We start from the raw sequence: 21,574 nt of genomic DNA, 5'->3' as shown, positions 1-21,574 counted from the left end.
TGCCTCCTGAATCCTGGGATTGAAGGCACACGCCATCATGCCCAGCATCTCTTCCTAGTGCTTGTTTGTTTTGTTTATGTGTACGGGTGTTTTGCCTGAATGTCTGCTTATGTTTTTATAAGTGAGTAGTGCGGGTGGAGACCAAAGGAGGGTGTCAGGTTCCCGTGTGGTGCTGAAAGTCCTGGAAGAGCAGCCAAGAGCAGCCACTCCTTAACTACCTCTCTAGCCCCTTCCTTCTTCTTTTTGAGACAAAATGCTGACATATGGTTCAGGCTGACCTCAAGTCTGTGAACTTCGTGTTTCAGTCTCCCTACTGGATTTACAGGGACACACACCAAGCCCAGCCCCACAACTAAGAGCTAAAGTTTTCATTCACTAAAAAATATTTATTCTTATCAGGGTGGTGTGTGCTATCACACCAATGAAGCTGGTTGTCAGTCTTATAAGACAAGCATTTTCACCTGCTCAGCCATCTTTCAGGGTTTTTTTTTTAAGCAGTATAACTCACATTGGCCTTGAATTCTATCCAAGGATAGCCTTGAACTCCTCATCCATTTACCTCTGCCTCCCAAGCATTGGGATTATAGGTGACAGTCACTGTGCCCAGCTTCATTCCCCCCTCCCTCCACATTACTTTTTTTTTTTTTTTAACAGTATTGTCACATAGGAAAGTCTCAGTATTTAAAAGTCCGGCTTTCCTGGGGACAGCCTCAGGGCTCTCTGTTTTACTGATTGCTTCTACCCCTGGGCAGTATATCTAAGCTGTACTGTGGAACTGTGGTGCACTTTTTCTTGGCTGGCCCTGTTGCTGAGACAGCACAGAGGACTCTGGCATTCCTCACGTGCCTCTCCAGTGTGGAACTCTCTCCCTATGAATGAGCTGGGGCTTGAACCATGGGCTTCTCAGCCCGCTAGGCCTGGTGTAGAACTTCTATCTTGTCTTTCAGTGGGGCAGGAAAGAGAAGAAAGGTCTTGGCTGGTCTGCCTTCAACTGAAAACCAGCCTCTGCCCCGTGGAGTTGGTAAGAGACTGAGTAATACGGAAAGCCTGCTCTTCTAGTCCACAGCCGGGGCTGACTGCAGACTCTCCCGTTTCTCTACATTCTCGTCAAGATTTGCTAGATTTTCTTCCGTGAACACTTCATTTCCCTGTCTTTAGTACTACATTCAGAGACTTGGGATGGTTGTGAACAGATCCCCTCTGTTCTGTTTCTGAGGAGAAGCCCCCGGGTCTCATTAATAGGGATATTCTAGAAGAGAGTCAACTCTAGTCCAATAGCAGAAAATAGAAGAAGGAAGCTTTGGAACTCGAAAGTGTGTTTTACTGTTTTAAACTGGGGAGGCTGCAGGGAGGGAGGCTGAATGGACAACTGTGGGGCTGCCAGGCTTAGAATTTCCCTGCTTGGTATGTCCCTGCCCTGGGGATGCAGGGACACAGGATATGGTCCTGACTTCATGTAATTGCCACCTCCAAGCCTCAGCACTGCGTGCACATGTTTGACGGCCTGTTCTTTTTCTTCTCTGCAGGAACTTGTGGCCCACACAGCCTTCATGTGGACAGTAGAACATGTGTGTGGCAAAGTGACTCTGTTGTGGGCCACAGGACCAAGCACTGTTTGAGTGGACACATTGCTCTGTGCTCTGACCCTATAATACTGACTATGTCCATGCCCACTGAGGGCACCCCACCACCCTTAAGTGGTACCCCCATCCCAGTTCCAGCTTACTTCCGACATGCAGAGCCTGGTTTCTCCCTTAAAAGGCCTGGGGGCCTCAGCCGGAGCCTTCCACCTCGGCCCCCTGCCAAGGGCAGCATCCCCGTCAGCCGTCTATTCCCCCCTCGGACCCCAGGCTGGCACCAGCCCCAGCCCCGGAGGGTATCTTTCCTGTGTGAGACCTCAGAGACCCTGCAGAGTCCTGGGTATGACCCAAGCCGGCCAGAGTCCTTCTTTCAGCAGAACTTCCAGAGGCTCAGCCGCCTGGGCCATGGCTCCTATGGAGAAGTTTTCAAGGTAAATGAAGGCTGGTTTCCCAGGCTTCTCTGGGGACCCTCTTTGCCTTCAACCCCACCCTCTTCAGTGGTATAGTGAGTGTCCTGGGCATCCTGCTGCCCTTTTTTCTCTGACAGCCTGCCTCTCTAAGACTTACAGCCACCTCTCCATCCCAAGATCAAGTACCTCCAACAGCCGCCTCATGCACACTGGCCTAGTGCAGGCCCTAGCACGGCCACAGCAGGTCTCCGCTCTGCCCTGGAGATGGCTGCTGGGATCCATGCCTGCTCTGACCTGGAGCTCATCCCAGGGCCCACCACATTCCCTAGGCTGGCAGGCTCAAGAACTGTTTCTTTCCCTGGCCCAGCATCATTTTCTATGTTTTTAAGATTTATTTTACACACACACACACACACACACACACACTCACACTGTAGCTGTCCTCAGACACACCAGACGAGGGCATCAGATCTCATTAAAGATGGCTGTGAGCCACCGTGTGGTTGCTGGGATTTGAACTTAGGACTTCTGGAAGAGCAGTCAGTGCTCTTAACCGCTGAGCCATCTCTCCAGCTCATCATTTTCTTTAATATGGTTTTCATTTTCTTGTTATATTTCTCCTAAAGTATTAGCTTTCCTTTATGCAGGCATTATTTAAAAGCAGTTTTATTTAAAATGCAAGCAGCACAGGCCCTTTCTTGAGAGGAAATTTTGGACACAGCAGAGCACACTGCCCATGTTTTGGGAACTACTGATTCTCTTAATACTGGACCCTGGTCAGAGGGCATAGGTTTACCCCATCTCCTCTGTGGCTGGGTCTCCGGTGCCCTGTCCTGCAGTAGACATGTGTCCAGTTAGTTATTATTGCATGCAGACGTCTAAGGCTGGCGTGTGTCCCCTACATTGTGAAATCCGGACAGCATTCTTTGTTTGTCATCCCCCCCCTCCCTCTCTCCCCTCCCCCCTCCAATCCTGCTTCCGGGCACCACCTCCCTTCCAGGTGCGCTCCAAGGAAGATGGGCGGCTCTATGCGGTTAAGCGCTCCATGTCGCCATTCCGAGGCCCCAAAGACCGGACTCGTAAGCTGGCTGAGGTAGGCGGCCACGAGAAGGTGGGGCAGCACCCACACTGCGTGAGACTGGAGCGTGCCTGGGAGGAGGGTGGCATCCTATACCTGCAGACAGAGCTCTGTGGGCCCAGCCTGCAGCAACACTGTGAAGCCTGGGGGGCCAGCCTGCCAGAGGCCCAGGTCTGGGGTTACTTGCGGGACACTCTTCTGGCTCTGGACCATCTACATAGTCAAGGCCTAGTTCACCTTGATGTCAAACCTGCCAACATCTTCTTGGGCCCCCGGGGCCGCTGCAAGCTGGGTGACTTTGGACTACTGGTGGAGCTGGGTTCAACCGGTGCCGGTGAGGCCCAGGAGGGAGATCCTCGCTACATGGCCCCAGAACTGCTGCAGGGATCCTATGGGACAGCAGCAGATGTGTTCAGGTGAGGCTGGGGTGTGGGCTGTACCAGCCCTTTATTGGCTGCTGATCAGCTGAAAGAAAGGGACCCCCAATAGAGGAGCTCTTTCCTGGCACTAGGGTAGGAGGCTTTCAGGCCTGGGAGGTGCTGCCCCTCCCGGCTAGCTGAGGTTTCCAGAGTAAGCAACAAGCCTGCCAGAGGCCCTGTTACATTGTAGGCCAGCCATCTCCCTGCACTCCATGGCTGTGCTCCAGGACAGGGAGAGTAATGAGGCAGAGGGATTTGTTAAGTCCACAGTTAGGATCTGGGACTATAGCCAGGCCCAGGGTTTTGAGTCCATACTGGCTACTACTGCCCTATGTCAGTGTATTCTGGTTATCTCTACAGAATGTTGATGCCAGCCCTAATAACCATGGAAACCAATTTGCATGTCAGTGTGGTTCTAATGGACCTCCACTGCACTGGGTTATCTGCTTTGAGTGTGGGGTCCATCTAACTGGTGCTCACTGACCCTCCGGGGCTCCCCTCAAAGTTCCTTACCTCTCTCTCACACTCTAAGGTCTATGGTGGAAGAGAACGGCCTTCCCACCTAGATGCTGAGTAGAACTGTGGTCTATCACAAAGCTGACTCTGCCTCTTTTTGTCTTCGTGCCCTGTTCTTCCTAGTCTGGGTCTCACCATCTTGGAAGTCGCCTGCAACATGGAACTGCCCCATGGTGGGGAGGGCTGGCAGCAGCTGCGCCAGGGATACTTGCCCCCTGAGTTCACTGCTGGTGAGTGGGGCTCAGAAGAGAAGCCAGCTGTCACCAGCCTCTGGCAGGGGGTGTAGTAAGGGAACCACTGGACTAAGGGCCCAGTCTGTACTCTGGCCCTTGACGTGGCCCTGCCTCATCGGCAGGTCTGTCTTCTGAGCTGCGTTCTGTCCTCACCATGATGTTGGAGCCTGACCCCCAGCTCCGAGCCACAGCTGAGGCCCTGCTAGCCTTGCCCATGTTGAAGCAGCCACGTCCCTGGAATGTTCTGTGGTACATGGCTGCAGAAGCGCTGAGCCGAGGTTGGGCCCTATGGCAGGTAAGCCTTTATGGTGCTGGGCTCTCCTGCCTGTTCCTTGCCCAGGGGACCTTCCTAGTCTCCTAAAGGCTCACTTCTGATCAGGTTGTCCTTGAACTTGTCATCCTCCTACTTCAGCCTCCCAAGTGCTGTGACTTGTCACAAGGCTTGGTTTCTGAGGCTCACTTTTCCCTTAGGCATTGGTCACCCTGCTCTGCTGGCTCTGGCATGGCCTGGTTCATCCTGCCAGTTGGCTGCAGCCTCCAGGCCCACCAGCCACACCACCTGGCTCTCCACCTTGCAACCCCCTCCTGGACAGCACCCTCTCCAGCAGCTGGGATGATGACAGCATAGGGTGGGTGAGAGAATCCAGGACAGAGGAGTCATGTGTGTGTGCGTCACTGAGGTCAGTGAGAATCCAGGACATAGGGATGGTATGTGTGTACATCACTGGTCAGTGCAAGAGGTCTCAGGCCCATGCAGAAGTGGGTAAATGGGCCTCTCTCACACTCAGGGGACAAAGACTGCCAGTGTAGAGGTAGCTTGTGGTCTGTGTGGGCAGCTGTGACATTCAGTGCAGGACTGCAGATCTCCACCTCTCTAGAGGCTGCCCCTGTTCAGAGGTAAAGTGCTGTCTTCCCCTCTGTGGACGCCTCCCAGCAGCTGCTAAGCCCCTGTCCTAAGAGGATTCCCCTGCTCCCAGGAGTCTGCTGGCCAAGGGAGAGTGTATAATTAAGAAACTGCTGCAGTGAGGAACCAGGCACTCTCAGATCCCCTCCCTTTCTAGTGCCATCCCCCTCTGAAGGCTCTAACGTAGAAAAGCTTCATTGGCCAGAGCTCGACACCCAGCTCAGTGGAACCTGAAAAGGGACAGAGAAAACCATGAACATGGACAGATGGGACTTGTCGGCTGCCGGTGTTTATTTCTATTATGGCCTTGTGCCTTCACCAAGCAGAGGCCTGCAACCAAGAAGGATTAGAGCTGTTTTTATCCTACTTTGCCCAATTTTCAACGCCCTGCTTGTCCTCTTTCTTGTAGTCCCTCACTCTCACCAGAGACCATCCTGTCCCGGATCACTAGGAGAACCTCTACCCCTCGGGACAGGTACATACCGAGGTAAGGAGGTGAGCAGGCCCAGGGTCTAGGGTTGGTCACAGTTGTTTTTAAGATCCAATGTCTTATTCCTTTTTCTTTTTCCTCCCCCAAGGGATGCCCTGGACCTAACTGATGTAGACTCAGAGTCTCCAAGAGGTCCCTGCCCCACCTTTGAGCCAAGGAACCTCCTCAGCCTGTTTGAGGACTCCCTAGACCCAGCCTGAGTGAGCCACAGGCCCAGCCAGCCTTGGTGCTTTTAAACCTCCAATCTTCTTGCCCACCTCTCCCCCTGAAAATTCTGTATCTAATAAAAAGTAATGAGTCTTGGGAACACCCAAGGTTGCTCATGTGGCAACGTAGCATTTCTTGTCCCATTATTGATGTTGCCTAGGGTTTTAGGCCTTTGGGATGATCTGGCTGTGAGTCAGTACCCTGCTATGAGTACCCTTGGGCCAGCAGGCTGGAGCCACCCACTGTATAGAGATTTCCTGAGCAGACAAGTCTCTGGTGGATAGGTCAATCAGTCAGACGATGACACTGAAGAGCTGAGTCCTTGGTCCAGTGAAGCCTGAGTCCAAAGCCTCCATTCCACATCGGTGCCTGTTGCCTAGGAAATGCCTCAGCTCCCCTCCTGTCTCCTGGTCAGATAATACAAGCAGGACCAATGCCCACTTGGTTCTGAGAGAAGACCCTGGTCCTGCTCCTGCATCCTCACTGCAGGAAGAATGGGAACAGCAAAATTCTGGCTGCTGAGAGGTTTGGCATGCAGAGCAGGAAGATGAAGGTCAGGAAGCAGCGTCAGAGAGGCTAGCTCAAGAATCCAGTGCTGTATGGGAGCAGCAACATAGGGGTAGTGGTTCTGGGATGGAGGTTTGGTAAGTCGGCAGGGCTCTACTGTCAGAGATTCTCACAGGTCAAACAGGGTAAATTGAAAAAAAAAATGGTTTCCTTCTAATGACATCAAAACCATACTCTGGGGGGGGGGGTAAGATGGCGAGGAGAGGGGTGGCTGGATTTGAAGGCCTGGGTGCAAGAAGAGGTTAATCCATGGGAAGAATGAAGAGTGGTCTCCCAGCTAGGAAGTCCCATGTGCTGGTTCCTCCAGGGAACCAGCCCCTTGCAGACCAGCAGGAGGAAAGGTGGTGTGATTTGTCCCAGAAAGCTGTGGGCGGGCCAGTTTGGCAACTAGGAGGCAGCTCAGTCTGGGGGACAGGCATGATGTGCAGCCCAGAGCAGGTCAGGCACCACCCCTGCATGGAGCTGGAGGATGGAACCCACGCTCAGCAAGTGCATGATCTGGTGGGAGTTGCCCCAGTAGTCAAAGCGACCAGGCCCCCAACGCTCTGGCAGGCGTGCCACATTCACCAGCCCTCCCAGCAGAGCCAGTGCGTCCATGCGCAGGTAGCAGGGCAGGGAGCCTGGAGCCCCCGAGCCCAGCCCCACTCCACGGGCCCCAAACACCAGCAGGCGGGCCCCAGCTTGCCAGCCAAAGGCTCGAAGCCGGGCACTGGTGGAGGGAGCAGTGAGGGCTCTCCAGCCGGCCACACCTGACAGTACAGTGTAACCCATCAGGGCAGCCGGGCGAAGCCAGGGTCTGCAAGCCAGAGTGCAGTGGATGATGGGCAGGGCCCCTGCAGAGAGAGGGAAGGGGAGAGAAGAGAAAGGATTTAAGTCCAAACTAGCTGATCCTCCCAGCCCGGGGATCCCACCAGTGGCCCTTGCCTCCACCTTCCTGGGGTCCTGGCTCACCAAGGGTGTTGACAAGGCAGACTCCACACATATCCAGGGCGAGGAGCCGGGTGTACACAGGACTGCCTCCTTGGTGGCACATGAAGAGGTGATAGAGTACAGAGGCTGCAGGGGGGACCAGGCAGGACACACAGTGTGTGCCTCCTAGCCAGCCGTCCTTACCCAGCTGACTCCAGGGCATGGTCATTGGCACCAGCACCAGGAAGCCCAGCAGGGCTAACCCTAGAAGGGAGGGAGAATTATATATACATCAGACACATTCAGCATAAAAGGAGACTCACATCCATAAAAGGTATCAGCTGGAGCCAGGAAAATAGCTTAGTAGGTAAAAGCCGTTAATTCTGACCACCTGAGCTTGATCCTGGAGGAGAGAACCAATTCTCACAAATTGTCTTCTAACCTCCACATGCCTGGGCAGAAGTCCACCCACCCACCCAGTCATACACTCATAAGTGTTAAAAATGTAAGTAAAAACACAAAGGGACCTGACTATGGAAAACAAGGGGAAGACATAACCAGGCAGAGTTCAGTGCTGCTGCCTGCCCACACAGAGGCAGGCTTGTGGGCCACAAACTTTCAGAAGGGTTACTGTCAGGACCTTGCTGACCCAGGAAGTAGAGACAGTAAGCCCTACTTTGCAGGTGCAGAAACAAGCTTGCAGTAACCTGTCCCAGCTGAGCCCAGTGAGCAGGGAAAGGATAGAGGATGATGAACCAGGGCAGACTAATTTCTGGCTGAAGCCACTGCTCTTCCCTGCCACACGGGAGGCCAGACCAGGTCTGTCTGTTCTGGAGTGTCTGCAGAAACCTGGAGAAGCATGACCTCAGCCTGAGTTCTGACTAGGACAGGAGGGACAGACCAGCCTCAGGGTTACTTAACATTGCCAAATGTCCAGGCAGATGGAGGTTTTGGGTCTTTTTGTTTTCCACAAGGCAAGCAAGCCAGGAAAGGCCAGAACAAGGAGAGAGGACTGAAAGAAGCCTACCCTATCTCCGCTGGGGTGCTTTCAGGAGCTCTGCTCCTTCCAGTGCTGGCCTTGCTTGGACATTCTCACCCTTCCCCACAGGCAGTTGGCACTGCCTTGACAGAAGACAAATGCAGGCATCAGCCCCACTCTTGGTGGGGGTCTGGCTAAACAATGGTGCTCTTCCTCTAGAGAAAAGCCCACATCTAGACCTAGCTGGCTCTAGCTCCCTCTCCCAGCTGGGGCGGCTCAAGGACAGGCCAGGGCTGTGTCAGCAGAGCTCTAGGGGCCCCCGCAAGAGGTGTGTTGGGGGGCGGGAGGGGGAAATGAGCCACCAGGCGGAGCCCCGCGGTACTGCTATGGTCACGGGGACTCTAGGCTACCTCGAGGAGGGGCTTGGGTCAGGCAGGGGCGGTCTTCTCTCCGACTCCTCCTAGCCAGTGAACACCCATCTCCAGGATGAGTGCTAAAGGGGGAGGGTGCCCAAGGCGCAGGATTACCAAGGGGATACCAGGATTCTTACCCTAAGAGCTCAGCCGGATTAATCTGGCTCCTACTCTGCTCCCCTCTCCTGCCTTGGGGCACTACTGGGAAAGCAGAAGCTGGCAACGAAGCTTGGGACAATGGCAGCTTTGTCACCGCGGCGCCTGACCCAACCGGGGCAGGGACAGCCCAGGACTTGGGCTTGGGGGGCTGCTGTGCTCACAGGCAAGGCGGCCGCGAGTGCAAGAAGCTTAAATCGGGGTGCGGCTCACCTACCGTGTGTGTAGATATTGCCCAGCTCGTTGTGTAGGTAGAAAAGGCTGCGCAGGCAGCCCGAGCCGCTGCTGGCCGGCCGGTAGCCGGTCAATACGAACTTATTGAACTGCAGGTGTGGCGGCGAGCTAGCCCAGTCCAGGAGACGCGGCCCGGTCAGGAACGCCATGGCCTCACGCACTGCGGCCGATCGGCGACCCTCTGCCCCTGGGCTTTCTTCTCAGTGGAGCTGCAGCGATGGGAAGCTCATCCCGATTCACCTCCGGCTGTCCGGTCGCCCTGCCTGGGTCAGCCGGGGGTCCTGGCCCCCTTCCCTCACACGCTGCGCACGCGCGAGTTCGACGCCCCCGCCAGGGAGAGGAAGCTGGCAAACCCACTGTCGGAGCTCAGTGCATTCAGCTCCACCGTGGCAGAGCGGCGGAAGGAGAGCTCCCGACGGCTGCAACGGCAGCGGGGCGTCTCGCCGCAGCCCGGAGGACGGGCGCGGCCGGACGCCGGAGGGGACAGCAGGCTCCACCCCGGCTCCTCGCCCCCGCCACCCTGCCTGTGTTTCGCGCGCTGGATTCCTGACGTTCACGTTGTGGGGACCAATGGGCGCTGCGGGCGGGGATGCTCCGCCCCGAGACCGCCCAGGCCTTCTCTTTTTAACTTATACGGTTCCAGCCTTCTTTGCATGGAGTGGCTGTTGGCTTGGGACGCGATGTTCTGTATCGGGCTCCTCCACTGGAGTGGCCTAGCGCCCTGGGTCTACCAACATTTCACACCCCGGCTTTCTTAATGACCTTCAGATTGTCGCACCTTAGGGCATCTACCTCAAGTACACAACCCGGCTACCCAGCTCTAAGCCCACAGCCAGACTCTGTCCAAGGTGCTGCTGGCTAAGGCCCCCTTCAGATGAGTCCAGAGCAGCACCGTCGCGCACCCACTTTGGAGAAATATCGCCATTGGCGGAGAACCCAAGCGTCTAAGATGTGTGGTACACCTGGAGCCCTTGGCGAGGCCCAGCCCTTCCGGCCAGGCTGTTTCCAGCTTGGGTTCCTCCCAGTTCACTCCCTTTTATCGCCTACAAAGCACACCCTCAGCCCTGCCCAGTACAGGCTAGGAACAGGCAAAGGCAGGAGACCGGAAAGAAAGGTCGCTTCCCTTCTACTCTGGCAGGGACAAGGAAGGCGCCTCTTCCTTATAAAACTACCCATGAGCAACTTCCACATCCTCTCATAAGAAAGCTCACCCTGTAAAAACCCAGCATCTCACCTGCAGCACCCCCCCCCGCCCACACCCTTATTAACTAACATAGGTCCTTCCTTACGCAAAGAACTTGCTGAAGCCTCTACCAAAATAGGCCTTTTATTGTAAGTCTATAGTGAGTCTTTAGATCACTTTTGTTGGACCCTAACCTTTCATCGAAGGCAGCAGTCCAGGACCATCCCCCAAAGAGGTGCAAAGAACCCTGAAACCAAACACCACCCATCACATCACGGTCCATGTATTATGGTGTTGGAGTCCCCTTGCCCTTTGGCTTTAGCCATTTGGACCCCAAGGGTCATGTCAAGTTCCCAAATAGCACCGGATGCTTCCTGTCCGATTTTCTGGTCTCCCGGAGATGACCAGAGACCGAGCTGTCTTTAAAGGGGTACAAGGTCGAGGTAGGGTGCTGCGTAATATCTCAGGTGTCCATCTCGCTGGCGGAAGTGGTGATGGACTCACGTATGGCTGGGGTCAGAGAGCAGAGACGAGCGAGCGCAAGGAGCTCTGGCTGGAGGCACTCAGGGGCCGGTAGCCCGCAGCAGGACCCTCAGCCTGAGAGTCCCCTGGGGGACAGGGCAGGACCACCCCTCGGGGCCGGCGGTACCACACAGCCCAGCTTCTCCCGGGGCCCCGGGAAGGTCCCATGGCCAGAGACCCTTTTCCTGGAGCCAGCAGACAGCTCCTAGAGAGGGAGCAGACATCAGCTGAACCCAAACTCAGTCCCGCCCCTACCATCCTGCTCTGCCTGTGAACCAATTCTCCCAAGGCCTCGCCCACTCAAGAACCCAGGACCTTCCTAGCTTTGTTCCCCAGCCCAAGCTCCCCACCAGAGACCCCACACCCGAGGCACGAGGCTTCAGGCGCCCAGTGCGGGCTCTGCCCTCAGGCCCTGCCCCAGCGCCCGCACCGTCGACGCAGCAAACGCAGTAGCGACAGGAGCAGCAGCACCAGCACAGAGATGGCCATCACGGTGGAGAAGACTCGGGCTGCGGGCACAGGGGTGCGATGAGGACAGGCCTCCGAGAAGCCACTCCATGTTTAACTCCCACCTTGCAAGTCAGCCTCACCACCTATGGAAGCCTGTGCCGCTCCGGGCCTGGGGCTGCAGCTCACATTAGCCCCATCGGGGTCCCCTGCGGGAGTCTCAGCCGAATCCTCTGGAGATGCTCTGTCCTCCACTGAATCCTGCAGCCCTGCGGAGAGAGGTATGAGGTGAGGTGGCCAGGAGTACGGTTGTGTGGGCGGCGGCAGGGGGGCCCTCGGCCCCTGGCTCACCGCGGTAGGTGAGCGCGAAGCCTTGAGCATGGCCTCTTGCGTCGCTGCGGAAGGTGAGCAGCAGCGCCGCTGTGCGCAGGTGCAGCGGCCCCGATGGAGGCGGATGGGCGCCGTCGAAGGCACGGAGCAGGTTGCCCGTCGAGGCGTCGCGTAGCTCCAGCCGGTCTCGAGAATCGGCCAACTCGAAGAGGCGGAAGGTGAGCTCTAGCACGGTGCCCAGTTGGCCCAGTACCCAGCTGCAGTTCCGGTCTGGCCCATACTCATCCGGAAAATCCGGGGAGTAGATGACACCCTGAGGAGCCGTCCAGTTTCCCTGGCAGGAGCCCACAGACACTGTGGGCAGAGCAGGCGGTCAAGAAAAGAGGCCAGCCTGGCTTTCTTTCCAGCGGGGGGGGGGGAAACTCCCTCCATTCCCCCATTCCCGCCCCAGGACTGGCACCGCCCAGTTTCTTTAAATAGTGCCTGCCTTCAGATCAATTCCTAACCTAGTACTGGCTTCACCATCAGGTTCAGCCTCATGCCCATTACAGATCCTGCCTTCAGTCTTAGTCTCCATATGATGCCCCACTACAACAGAAGGCTTCCTGGATTCCACTCCTATTGGGAGAATGGCACATTAGACTCCACCCTTCGTTCTGGTCTACATCCCACCTTCATAGATGCCCAGTCGTCCGTCGCCTCCACACAGCTGGCCTGGGTGGCCAAAACAGATCTGGTCACAGTCGGTGGCAGGGGCTGGACGTCCCCGGGCCAGGTCACTTTCAGAGCCACAGAAGCAGGCATAACCAGCCTCCACGCCAGCCAGCTGGGAGCACAGACTGGGTGACCCCAAAGGCAGGGATGGTGGATAAGGGTGGAGTAGTGGGGGAGGGGGCGGGAAGTAGGGGTGGTGAGGTTCAGAAGTCACTGTCAAGTTTGGCATCTGTTTTGGGAGCTGGGTAAGGTCCTGAGGTCAAGGTCAGGGGTCACTGGTCTGGACGCTAGAACAGTACCTGGTAGCCCTTCATGCGGCAGAATCGAAGGCACACCTGGACTGTGAGCTTTGTGGAGGTGCCGCTCGGCCCACTGAGAGCAGGGGGTGCCCCAGAGTCCACGAAGCAGCCCAGGTACCCAGGCACTGTGGAGAGAGTAGAGTCAGTCTCACCTCGGGAAGTGACCCCTCTGGCTGGGTGGGCTCTTGAGTTTACTCACTGTGACATGTGGGGATATCACAGTAGCGCCAGTAGATGCCCTCTTCTGTCTCTGCCACGTAGCACCAGGGCTGCACATCGCCATCTGGGTTCCTGTGGTCGGGAGGGAGGTGATGAGAAGCCCTCTGTCTGGCCTATGGCCTAGGCAGTGTGGCCACCAAGAGTCTGTGTGCTCTGAGAGGCCATGATCCTCCCTGTCGGTACACATTCTCCACCAGCTCCTGGACGCTGACTTCCCAAAGAAGTCTTATAGAGCCTGGAGGGCGTTGTGTTGTGTTCTGTTGTTTCTGGTTGTTCTCGTGTGAGAGAGAACTTCCCCTGGTGCAAATGGTAAGCCCTAAGCTTTGTGGCTGGACAGAAAAGTGGCCCCCCTTTCAGCCCCTGACTGATGATACTCCCGAAGAAAGCTGTGGCTTTGAACTCCTCATATGACCATAGATGCAAGTAGGGCAGAGCCAGTCAAATCATTCCAGGGGCGGGTCCAACCAGACCCGGCATCCCAGGGCCCCTTGAGGGTGTAAGCCTTTTGTCCTGGCCCTGACTGGAGGCTTTGCAGAAAGCTATCACCTAAGTCCCGCATAGCTTTAAAGCCGGGTTTTTGCAAACCTTGCTTTAAAGAGATAGGGCCCGCCCCTAAATCTTTCCGAGGGTACTGTACCAGGCCAGAGCAGACTCCTCTCTGTCCCGCCTCCTGCCACCACTGGTCCAGCCCTGCTGAAGAGCAACCTCCCACCCACCCCCGCCCATCCACCCACCCACTCATAAAACCCCCTCCCCCGCTCCTCACCTACAGAAGTTGTGCGCACCCAGCCCCCAGCGGCCCTGGGGGTCGCTGGCACTGCTGTAGCTGTGCTGTTGCGTCTGGTCCCAGAAAAGACAAGGGCGTCCAGCTCCGCGCGGGCCGGTGTAGTTCTGGTGGCCGCGGTAGTCAGCGCCGTTCACCTGGAAGCATTCGGACAGGCCTGCCCGGCAAACGGCGGGGTCTGGAGAAGTCTGGACACTCACTGGGCCTCCTCACTCCTCACCCAACTCCTGCCTGGTCCTGGTCCCAGCCGGTACTCCCCAGTTCCCATTTGGTTACTTTGCGTTACTCAGCTGCTCCACCCACCTGCTGTCCCTCCTCTCCAGCTTTGCGACCCCTTCCCTGGGCACAGAGGCCGGGTGCGAGGCTTTGGCCTGGCCGCCTTGCCTAACTCACCTGGACTGTGTAGGCTCCCTGCTGAGGCCCCCCGCGGCGGCAGCAGCAACGGGAAGAGGAGGAGGAGGCCCTGAAGATCTGGTGTCCCCATCTCCCCTAACCAAAGAGATGGTGCCTTGGACGGAACACGGCCTGGGACGCCCACGGGGGTCTAGGGTCTCCCAGGTGACCTGAGGGAGGGGGCGTTGTCCTCTGATCGTCTGTCCTGATCTTACTTTTGTCGGCGCTGACCGTCTGGGACCAGGAAATATCTTCCGGGGATCTCTACCCGACTGTCGCTCTTCAGGGGTCTCTAGGAAAGGTATCTGGCCGGAGGATGATCTCAGGCTTGGCTTTCTAGCTCTGGGTCGTGCCTGGGCCCCCACACTCACCCCATCGAACTGTGCCTTGCACCTTGAGACTCCCTCACTCAGATCTCTAAAGCACTGCCTCCTGCCCCCCTTGTGTCCCTTCGGGTTCCTCCCCTCTTGTCCCACACCCCTAGGGAAGACTGGAAGCCCCGCCCGCGACTGGAGCGCAGGCAGCAGGTCCAGACGCCTCCCACGCCTGTCCCCCGAGACCCCCACCGTCCCAACACATGCCTTTCCACCCTTTCTTTCTTTTCCATGGTCGGTGTGGGTTCTATTGGGAGAGTATGGAGAGATACAGACCAGGTTAGCAGACCTCTAGAGGACCCTAAAGGGAGAATTACAGGACTTCCTCCCCGCCGCTGCACCCAGTCAAAAGGACACAGGCACCCTGATCTGAGTGCGCGCGCGCACTCCCATTCAATCCACTCATTCATTGTAAGGTGCTCACACGCACATCTTCCCGGAATCCTCACGTCTCCCCAGGTCCCGCCGCGGCTGGCTTGAATAAGAAAGCGCCACTCCCTGACCCTGATCTCGGGAGACAGACAGGAATCGTGGACGCTCAGTCCACGACAGGCAGGGGCAGCTGGTGTCTGGGGAGGAAGGCAGCTGCGCCCCCGGTTCCAGCCCTCCCCCTCTCCCGCTTCCATTTCTTCCACTCCCTAGGACCCCAGCCCAGGCTCTCTGGAGCCTTGCCTTGGCGGAATTCCCCAAGCGGTGCCCCCCACCTGGCAGGGGAGGGGGAGGGGAGCAGGCCCAGGCAGGCGTGGGGGGAAATTCCCCGCCCCCTCCCCCTGAGCCCGACTCCTCCGAGTTCTCTGATCTCCCAGTGCTGCCCCGGGGCTTGGGGGGAGGCCAGCGCAGGTGCGTGGGAGGGCGGGGGTGGGGACCCGAGGAGGGAGATGGGGGGGACCTCTATGCAGCCCTACCCTGTCCAGACCCCTTGCCCATCAGACCAGCCTGCCCACCTTTTACTAACCTCCGTATACCTTGGGCCCAGGTTGACCTGGCCCGGCTGACAGTCCTGAGCTTTTACCACCTAATACAGGTCCTGAAGCAGATAGAGAAGCAAAATTCATGGGGAGGATTCTGAAAGGCCAAAGTGTACATGGCAGGGATCAGTGGTTAGCTGGGAAAGCCCTTCAGTTGCGTAGTTGGTGCCCCACGGGAAGGGCTCTGAGGCCAGCACAAGTCGCAAAGGGGTGGAGGGAGTGCGACGGGGTCGGGGTATTCCAAGGAGATGGACATGCTTTGGTTGTGGGCTAGTGAGGGGCCCCTCCTCTGGTAGCTCGCTCTGCAGCCAAGCTGAGATTCCAGCTAGGAGCCCCCCTTCTTGTACTGACCCTACCAAAGCCCTCCGGACATCTAACAAGGACGCCCCAGGAAGGCCTGTCTGTCTTGGATTTTTCTTTCCCTTTCCACCTGAGGGCAAAAAAGAGGCTCTGTAGTTCTGTCCCCTCATATTTTATGTAAGGGTCAGTCCTGTGGAGGAAGAGGCAAAGAAGGAAAGTGAGTGTTAAGGACCCCATGGTGGCCAAGGAACAGCGGGCCTTAAACCAACCCTCCAGAGTTTAAGATGCATCTGCCCTGTCTCCTGCAAAAGGACAAGGGAGAGAGATGCTGCTCAGTTACCAGACTGGGGACACTGAGTAGAAAGAGGAAGAGTGTCCCTGCCACAAAGCTCCAGTCTGGGGCGGCTTGGGAACCTTTGAAAAGTAAGACAGGCTTCATACCCTGCACCCCTCAACACACACACTTCCCCAGCATTCCACACTCAGCCCGGTGCAGGCAGCAGCCTGTCAGCATTCCCAAGGCCCTAGGGGAACAGTTGCACCTCCCCATTCTGCAGATCCATGAACTGGAGCTCAGAGTCCCTTGGCAACTATGGACTCACTCCCTGTTCAGTGTTGAAGCCTGGTTCCAAGCAGAGTCTGACCTAGGTGCTGGGTACTGACACTGCTGTCCCTATCCTCATCTTTAGGGTTCTCTAACTCCACAGAGCCACGCGGCTATGGAGGTATCTCTCTCTTTAGAAAAATATGTTCTTACTATCTATTTTTTAGACAGGGTCTCACTTGTAGCCCTGGCTGGACTAAAGCTTGCCATAATAGACCAAATTGGGCTGGAACTCATAGATATTCCCCTGCCTCTGCCCCCTGAGTGCTGGAATTAAAAGTGTGGACCACCAGGCTCACCCTCCAGTTCTTTTTCCTGGACCAGAAGTCCCATCACGTTTCCCACACCTGCAGTGAGAGCTGTAACCCCACCGCAGGCTCCCCAGTAGAGGTTTCTCACAGCTGGGGAAACCACCTTAGTGTCGGGTCACAGTGCCTGAGACCTTGATCCTGGCGGACATAGAAGTTTTGGGGTCTGTTACTTCCCGGATAGATGTGCATGCACAGACTTGTCATATGGGGACAGTAGAGAGAAAAGAACAGAAAAGTGGACACGAGGGTGGGTGGCCTTTACTTGTCCTTCCTTGGAAGCACATGATAGTAGGTTTGCCCTGTGTGTGTGTGTGCATACCTGTGCACGTGTGCACACAGGAGTGTAAGAGTGGAGACATTGGGTGGCATTATCCCAGGAAGTTTCCCAGGGTGCATGTGAGCCCATCTTATTTCTTCTTGGGAGTCCTTCAGAGTGAGGGTAGACCCCAGTGCAGACTCAGAGCAAAAGGAAGCCCACAATTCCCAATCTTACATCCAGGTCTCTTAGCAGTGATGTTGTCTATAAAAGCCCCACTCTAGGCTGGAGAGATGGCTCAGCGGTTAAGAGCACTGGCTGCTCATTCCAGAGGTCCTGAGTTCAAATCCCAGCAACCACATGGTGGCTCACAACCATCTGATGCCCTCTTCTGGTGTGTCTAAAGACAGCTACAGTGTACTTACATACATAAAGTAAGTCTTTAAAAAAAATTTTTTAGAGCCCCACTCCAAGCTATCTGTGATGGCATGTGGCGTTTTCTCTGTGTGCATGCTGCCTTCACACTTCCCCTCACCGCACCCCAGAGTCTGCTCCTGTCTTTCTCACTTCCGGGTGACTGCACCTTCCTCTGAATCACGCCTCCCTGAATCTTCCTTCCTTGGTCACAAGGAAGACCTTGTGTGAGGTGCTGTTTGCTGCTTTGGTTCTCAAAAGCCTACTGCTACCCCATGTCAGCCTCCTGAGTCGCAATCACGTGATCAACTGTAAGAGGGCAGGGCTTAGCACTTGCCTCAGTGTACTGGGAGCGTGTGTGAGCATTTCTGAAACCACACTCACCTTCATTGCAACATAAGCTGCTACCGGCTTGTTATAAGTCCTCACAGCTTGTGCAGGGCTGGGATACACTCAGCCATGGACACCCACTTGACTTTGTCCATCTACTGTAAGCTCAAAAAATTTCTTAAGATTCCTCTGCCTCAGTTTCCCTACCGGGATGCCACAGTTGGGGAAATGCATGTCCAGCAGTCTGGCAGCAGGTTGGCCCTCTGGGAGGCAGGGAGGGTAGCAACCTTCGCTTGTTACATTTGCCTCCAGCCTCCAGGGGGAGCTAAAGAACCGTTTCCAGAGAACACTCGTGATTTATTGGAATTTGCCCTTGTGGACTAGGTTGGTGATTCTGAGAGGTGGAGTCAGTTTGTCAGCTCCGCCCATAAAATTCTTCTGGATGGGCCTCTCAGGAAGGGCGGCTACTGACCTGGGGCTATGGGTTATTCTGGTTCTTTGTTGCCCCTCCCTCAGAGGAGGCCTGGAAAGGAAGGGTTTCACTTTCGAAGGATGAGATGGCTCAACAGAAAGGCTCAGTTCGGTCACTTGCAATCAGATTAGGCCTGGCGGTTGTCACGGTGACTGACTTGAGGGGGTATCAGGGATGTGGAGACCTCTGGGAAGACTGAGAGCCCGGAGGCCCAACAGTAGGTGGTGAGGAAGCCACCATGACTTGGTTTCAGAGTCCGCTGGTTTGGAGCAGAAAGGTAGGAATTGCACCCTGCCCAATCTCCATTCCTGCTTCCCCAGACCCCTGACTCTGTCTCATCTTTCCTCAGGAGACTTATGGCACCAGCTGGGAGCTACAAATGCCCTTAGGGGTCCCAGTTGCTGCTGGAATCCTAGCCCTCCTGGCCCTCCTGGCATTGGCTTATCATTGTCTCAAAGAGGTATCTTCCTTCTCCTGACTCTATGCCTCTGCCTTAGAACCTGCTCCCCTTTCTCATGACTCTCTCTGTGCCCAGGCCTGGAATTCCAGATGGAGGCTTTGCCATGAGGGCTGGAGGTGTCCTCAAACTGAAAAGAGTCTACAGTTTGTCTTCGTCCAGAGCCTGGATCAGGGCCACCTGGGGACCCTCTCTTCAGAGCCCCATGGCCCTCTACTGCCGTCCCCTCTGTCCCTCTGAAGGCCCTAATGGCACCAGGACAGTGCCTCAGCTTTGGGTCTGAAGAGGAGGGTGTAGTGTCTGCCAAGCATCCTGCACCTGTAACAACGGTTAATGTGGATACAGGACTGAATCCATGGGGGGAGGGTGATGTGGGGTGGGGGGGGTGGGTCCTTGTCCCACAGCTGTCAGGCATGAGGGAGAGAAGACACTAACAGAAGTGTCTGTCTTCTCTGGTTTATGGCATCGGAGCTTTCTCTCCTCAGAAGCCAAAGTTCTGGTTACTGCATAGTAGCCTATTGCCCTGGGGGTGATATCATGATCCAAGGGGTTGGTGGATTTTAGCCAGAGAGAGTCGAACAGTGTAAGGTATGTCAGCAAGTAAATGCTTATGCAGCCAAGAGCAAATAGGGCAAGAGAGCTAGGGGAGAACGACCCGGGGTATAGAACAACCCGGGGTATATTGGGAGGTTGAATTCACAGACGTTAAGCCAGGAAAATATGGTTACCAATACCTCCTAGTGTTTGTAGATACTTTCTCTGGATGGATTGAGGCTTTCCCCACCAAGCAGGAAAAGGCTACGTGGTAGCCAAGAAGATATTAGAAGAAATCTTCCCGAGGCTCAGAGTGCTAACTGATGCTTGCTGGCCAATAGATTTAAAGGTCAATGTGCTTAGCCAATAAGTTTGAACTGTAAACTTGCTGATGTAACCTGTGCCCCTAAAAAGTATAAAACTGCTGGCAATAGCCATTCGGGGTCACCTTCCAGTCACTCAACAGAATGGGCTGATTGAGGTTCGACCCCAATGCGCCCAAAAGTAAACCCCGTTGCATTTGCATCAAAATCTGTTCTCGTGTCTCACTGTGGGCGAGGGGGGCATCTCCCAGTAGTTAAGACTCACTTCGAGTCTTACACTAATGGCACCAGGACAGCTCCTCAACTTTGGGTCTGAAGAGGAGGGTGTAGTGTCTGCCAAGCATCCTGCACCTGTAACAACGGTTAATGTGGATGCAGGATTGAATCCATGGGAGGAGGGTGATGTGGGGTGGGGGGTGGGTCCTTGTCCCACAGCTGTCAGACATGAGGGAGAGAAGACACTAACAGAAGTGTCTGTCTTCTCTGGTTTATGGCATCGGAGCTTTCTCTCCTCAGAAGCCAAAGTTCTGGTTACTGCATAGTAGCCTATTGCCCTGGGGGTGATACCATGACCCAAGGGGGAGCCATGGGCTAGAAGCAAAAGCCCAAGGCCCTCCACCGTGGCCAAGGAATGGCTCAGCAGGCAGGGGGACCTCCCCCCAGCAGTCTGACCTCTACTCCCCAAAGCTCTGTCACTGCCCAGACAGTGCTCTCAACTATAATGTCTAGGCTGGCCCGATAGGATGATGTCATTACGCAGCTACGTGGGTCCAGCCTATCATTGGATGAGAAGAAAGGGAGGCAGGAAAGTCTAGGAAGGAAGAGGAGAATCAGGAGAGCCAGAGAATGAGGTAGCAGGGGAAGGAGCTGGAGGCCAACATGGTGGTGGATATAAATACCCTCTGCACGTAGATACAGGTTGTTATGAGCACTTTGGTTTGTTCATTAATGCGGGACATAATTGAGTTCAGAAGACAGTGTGGTGGCCGAACGCACAAAGCCCATTGTGGGATAGTGTGTGCCAGGGTGTTTACAACCTGCCAGGGGAAAGTGAGTGAAAACGACACGGTCGTGGACCGCCTGGGTCAGAAGCGGCCAGGGTGGGCAGAGCGGATCGCCTGGGTCAAAAGAAGCCGGAGTCTGCGCACTTGGGAGCAGCGTGGAGCTGCTGAGATGAAGGCACCCCACAGTGCCATATGGCTCTTAGATGCATTAGTGCGGGTCAAAAGGTTACCACTTTTTTTTTTTTTTTTTTAATTTACCACAACATGGCTCCTTCCTGGGGCCACAGCAAGGGCCACTGCAACCTCTCCCTTTGTAGCCCCTGAGCTCTCTTGGCTCAACCTAGACACCAGAGAAGCCAGGGCCTATTGAAGCCTATCAAGGGACCCTGGCTGGTGAGCCCTAAGCCTGTGGAACTTTCTGCGTCAGGTCACTGCTGCAGGCCTAGCCCCCTGTGCCCACTATAACCTGGACTCCTGAAGTCACTCAGGAGTGACTTCCTGGTAATGGTGGGTTAGTTAGGCTGTGGTCGGGAAGAATCTAAGAGATTCCTGCCCCTAGAGATGCGCAGGCTCACTAGCCAGTTCTCTCCAGTGTAGACCAACCGGCACTCTTCGCTATGTCTCACTATGTGGAGACAGACAGTACGGGGAATTGATGCAGATTAATTATAGTCTCTAATTAATTAAGTCGTCTCTGAGTTAAGTAATAGATGGGGCCAGGGACACTGGTGGATGCCTGTGGTCTAAGCTAAATGTGGCAGGGTTGAGGCAGCAGGAGGACTTGGCTCGGCCTAGATGACAAAGCACAGCCCTGCCTTAACCCTCAGTGGGTCTGCTATGTAGCTCAGGCTGGCCTGGAACTTGTTACGGAGCCCCAGCTGGCCTCATTTGAGATCCTCATGCCTCGACTCTCTAGATTCTGCCCAGAGCTGCACAGGAGAGGATGAGGACAGCCTTAGGGGCTGTCACCTTAATTGCAGCTGTGTGTGATCCCAGGCAAAGGACACTGTTCAGCCTCCTCCTGGTTCACCAAAAGCCATGAGCTAATAAATGGGAGTTCTTGGCAGCTGATCTTGGTAACTTGTTCCAAAGCAGTAGTGTGTGTTGGACAGGACAGGCTGGTGGGCTTGAGGGCAGTGAGGAGTGAGAACAGTGGGGGCAGGGCACGTGTCCAGGGCTGCAGAAGAGCCTGCCAAGCTTCTAATACCCTCCTGTGTGGGCTGGAGAGATGGCTCAGTGGT

At 55.6% G+C, this 21,574-nt stretch overlaps 3 protein-coding genes and 1 long non-coding RNA gene across 12 annotated transcripts; 2 read left to right on the top strand and 2 right to left on the bottom strand.

Annotated features, from left to right (window-relative positions):
- Window positions 1-1,633: 1,633 nt before the first annotated feature.
- Window positions 1,634-5,836, top strand: PKMYT1 (protein kinase, membrane associated tyrosine/threonine 1; the record flags this gene model as incomplete). 8 transcript variants are annotated; one of them, XM_080942340.1, is made up of 8 exons in its annotated part: window positions 1,634-2,011; window positions 2,991-3,083; window positions 3,318-3,484; window positions 4,127-4,233; window positions 4,359-4,531; window positions 4,708-4,865; window positions 5,550-5,627; window positions 5,719-5,836. In XM_080942340.1, 8 exons carry the CDS (start codon window positions 1,661-1,663, stop codon window positions 5,828-5,830), a joined length of 1,239 nt encoding a protein of 412 aa, XP_080798466.1. In that variant the 3' UTR covers window positions 5,831-5,836. The 8 variants fall into 8 exon arrangements, with proteins under 8 accessions (XP_080798466.1, XP_080798464.1, XP_080798462.1 ...); XM_080942342.1 differs by having other exon boundaries at window positions 1,923-2,011; window positions 3,191-3,484; window positions 5,550-5,615; XM_080942338.1 differs by having other exon boundaries at window positions 2,991-3,484; window positions 5,550-5,615.
- Window positions 5,837-5,851: 15 nt separating this feature from the next.
- On the bottom strand, window positions 5,852-9,551 carry PAQR4 (progestin and adipoQ receptor family member 4). The gene is made up of 3 exons (XM_080942344.1): window positions 9,079-9,551; window positions 7,356-7,577; window positions 5,852-7,237 (listed from the first exon to the last, which is right to left on the bottom strand). The coding sequence occupies exons 1-3, from the start codon at window positions 9,242-9,244 to the stop codon at window positions 6,804-6,806; spliced, it is 822 nt and encodes a 273-aa protein (XP_080798470.1). The 5' UTR covers window positions 9,245-9,551; the 3' UTR covers window positions 5,852-6,803.
- A 1,243-nt stretch (window positions 9,552-10,794) lies between these two features.
- Window positions 10,795-14,077, bottom strand: KREMEN2 (kringle containing transmembrane protein 2; the record flags this gene model as incomplete). 2 transcript variants are annotated; one of them, XM_080942022.1, is made up of 9 exons in its annotated part: window positions 10,795-11,005; window positions 11,231-11,309; window positions 11,391-11,516; window positions 11,599-11,931; window positions 12,250-12,403; window positions 12,591-12,715; window positions 12,790-12,881; window positions 13,576-13,750; window positions 13,987-14,077. In XM_080942022.1, 9 exons carry the CDS (start codon window positions 14,075-14,077, stop codon window positions 10,795-10,797), a joined length of 1,386 nt encoding a protein of 461 aa, XP_080798148.1. The 2 variants fall into 2 exon arrangements, with proteins under 2 accessions (XP_080798148.1, XP_080798149.1); XM_080942023.1 differs by having other exon boundaries at window positions 12,250-12,286.
- A 4,060-nt stretch (window positions 14,078-18,137) lies between these two features.
- LOC308413193 lies at window positions 18,138-18,830 on the top strand. The gene is made up of 3 exons (XR_013974840.1): window positions 18,138-18,292; window positions 18,365-18,475; window positions 18,551-18,830. It is a non-coding gene; the product is annotated as an uncharacterized lncRNA (long non-coding RNA).
- The last annotated feature ends 2,744 nt before the right edge of the window (window positions 18,831-21,574 follow it).

The sequence above is a fragment of the Micromys minutus genome (genome assembly GCF_963924665.1).
Source record: "Micromys minutus genome assembly, chromosome: 31".
Taxonomy (NCBI): Eukaryota; Metazoa; Chordata; class Mammalia; order Rodentia; family Muridae; genus Micromys; species Micromys minutus.
This window is presented reverse-complemented; position numbering and strand designations above follow the sequence as displayed.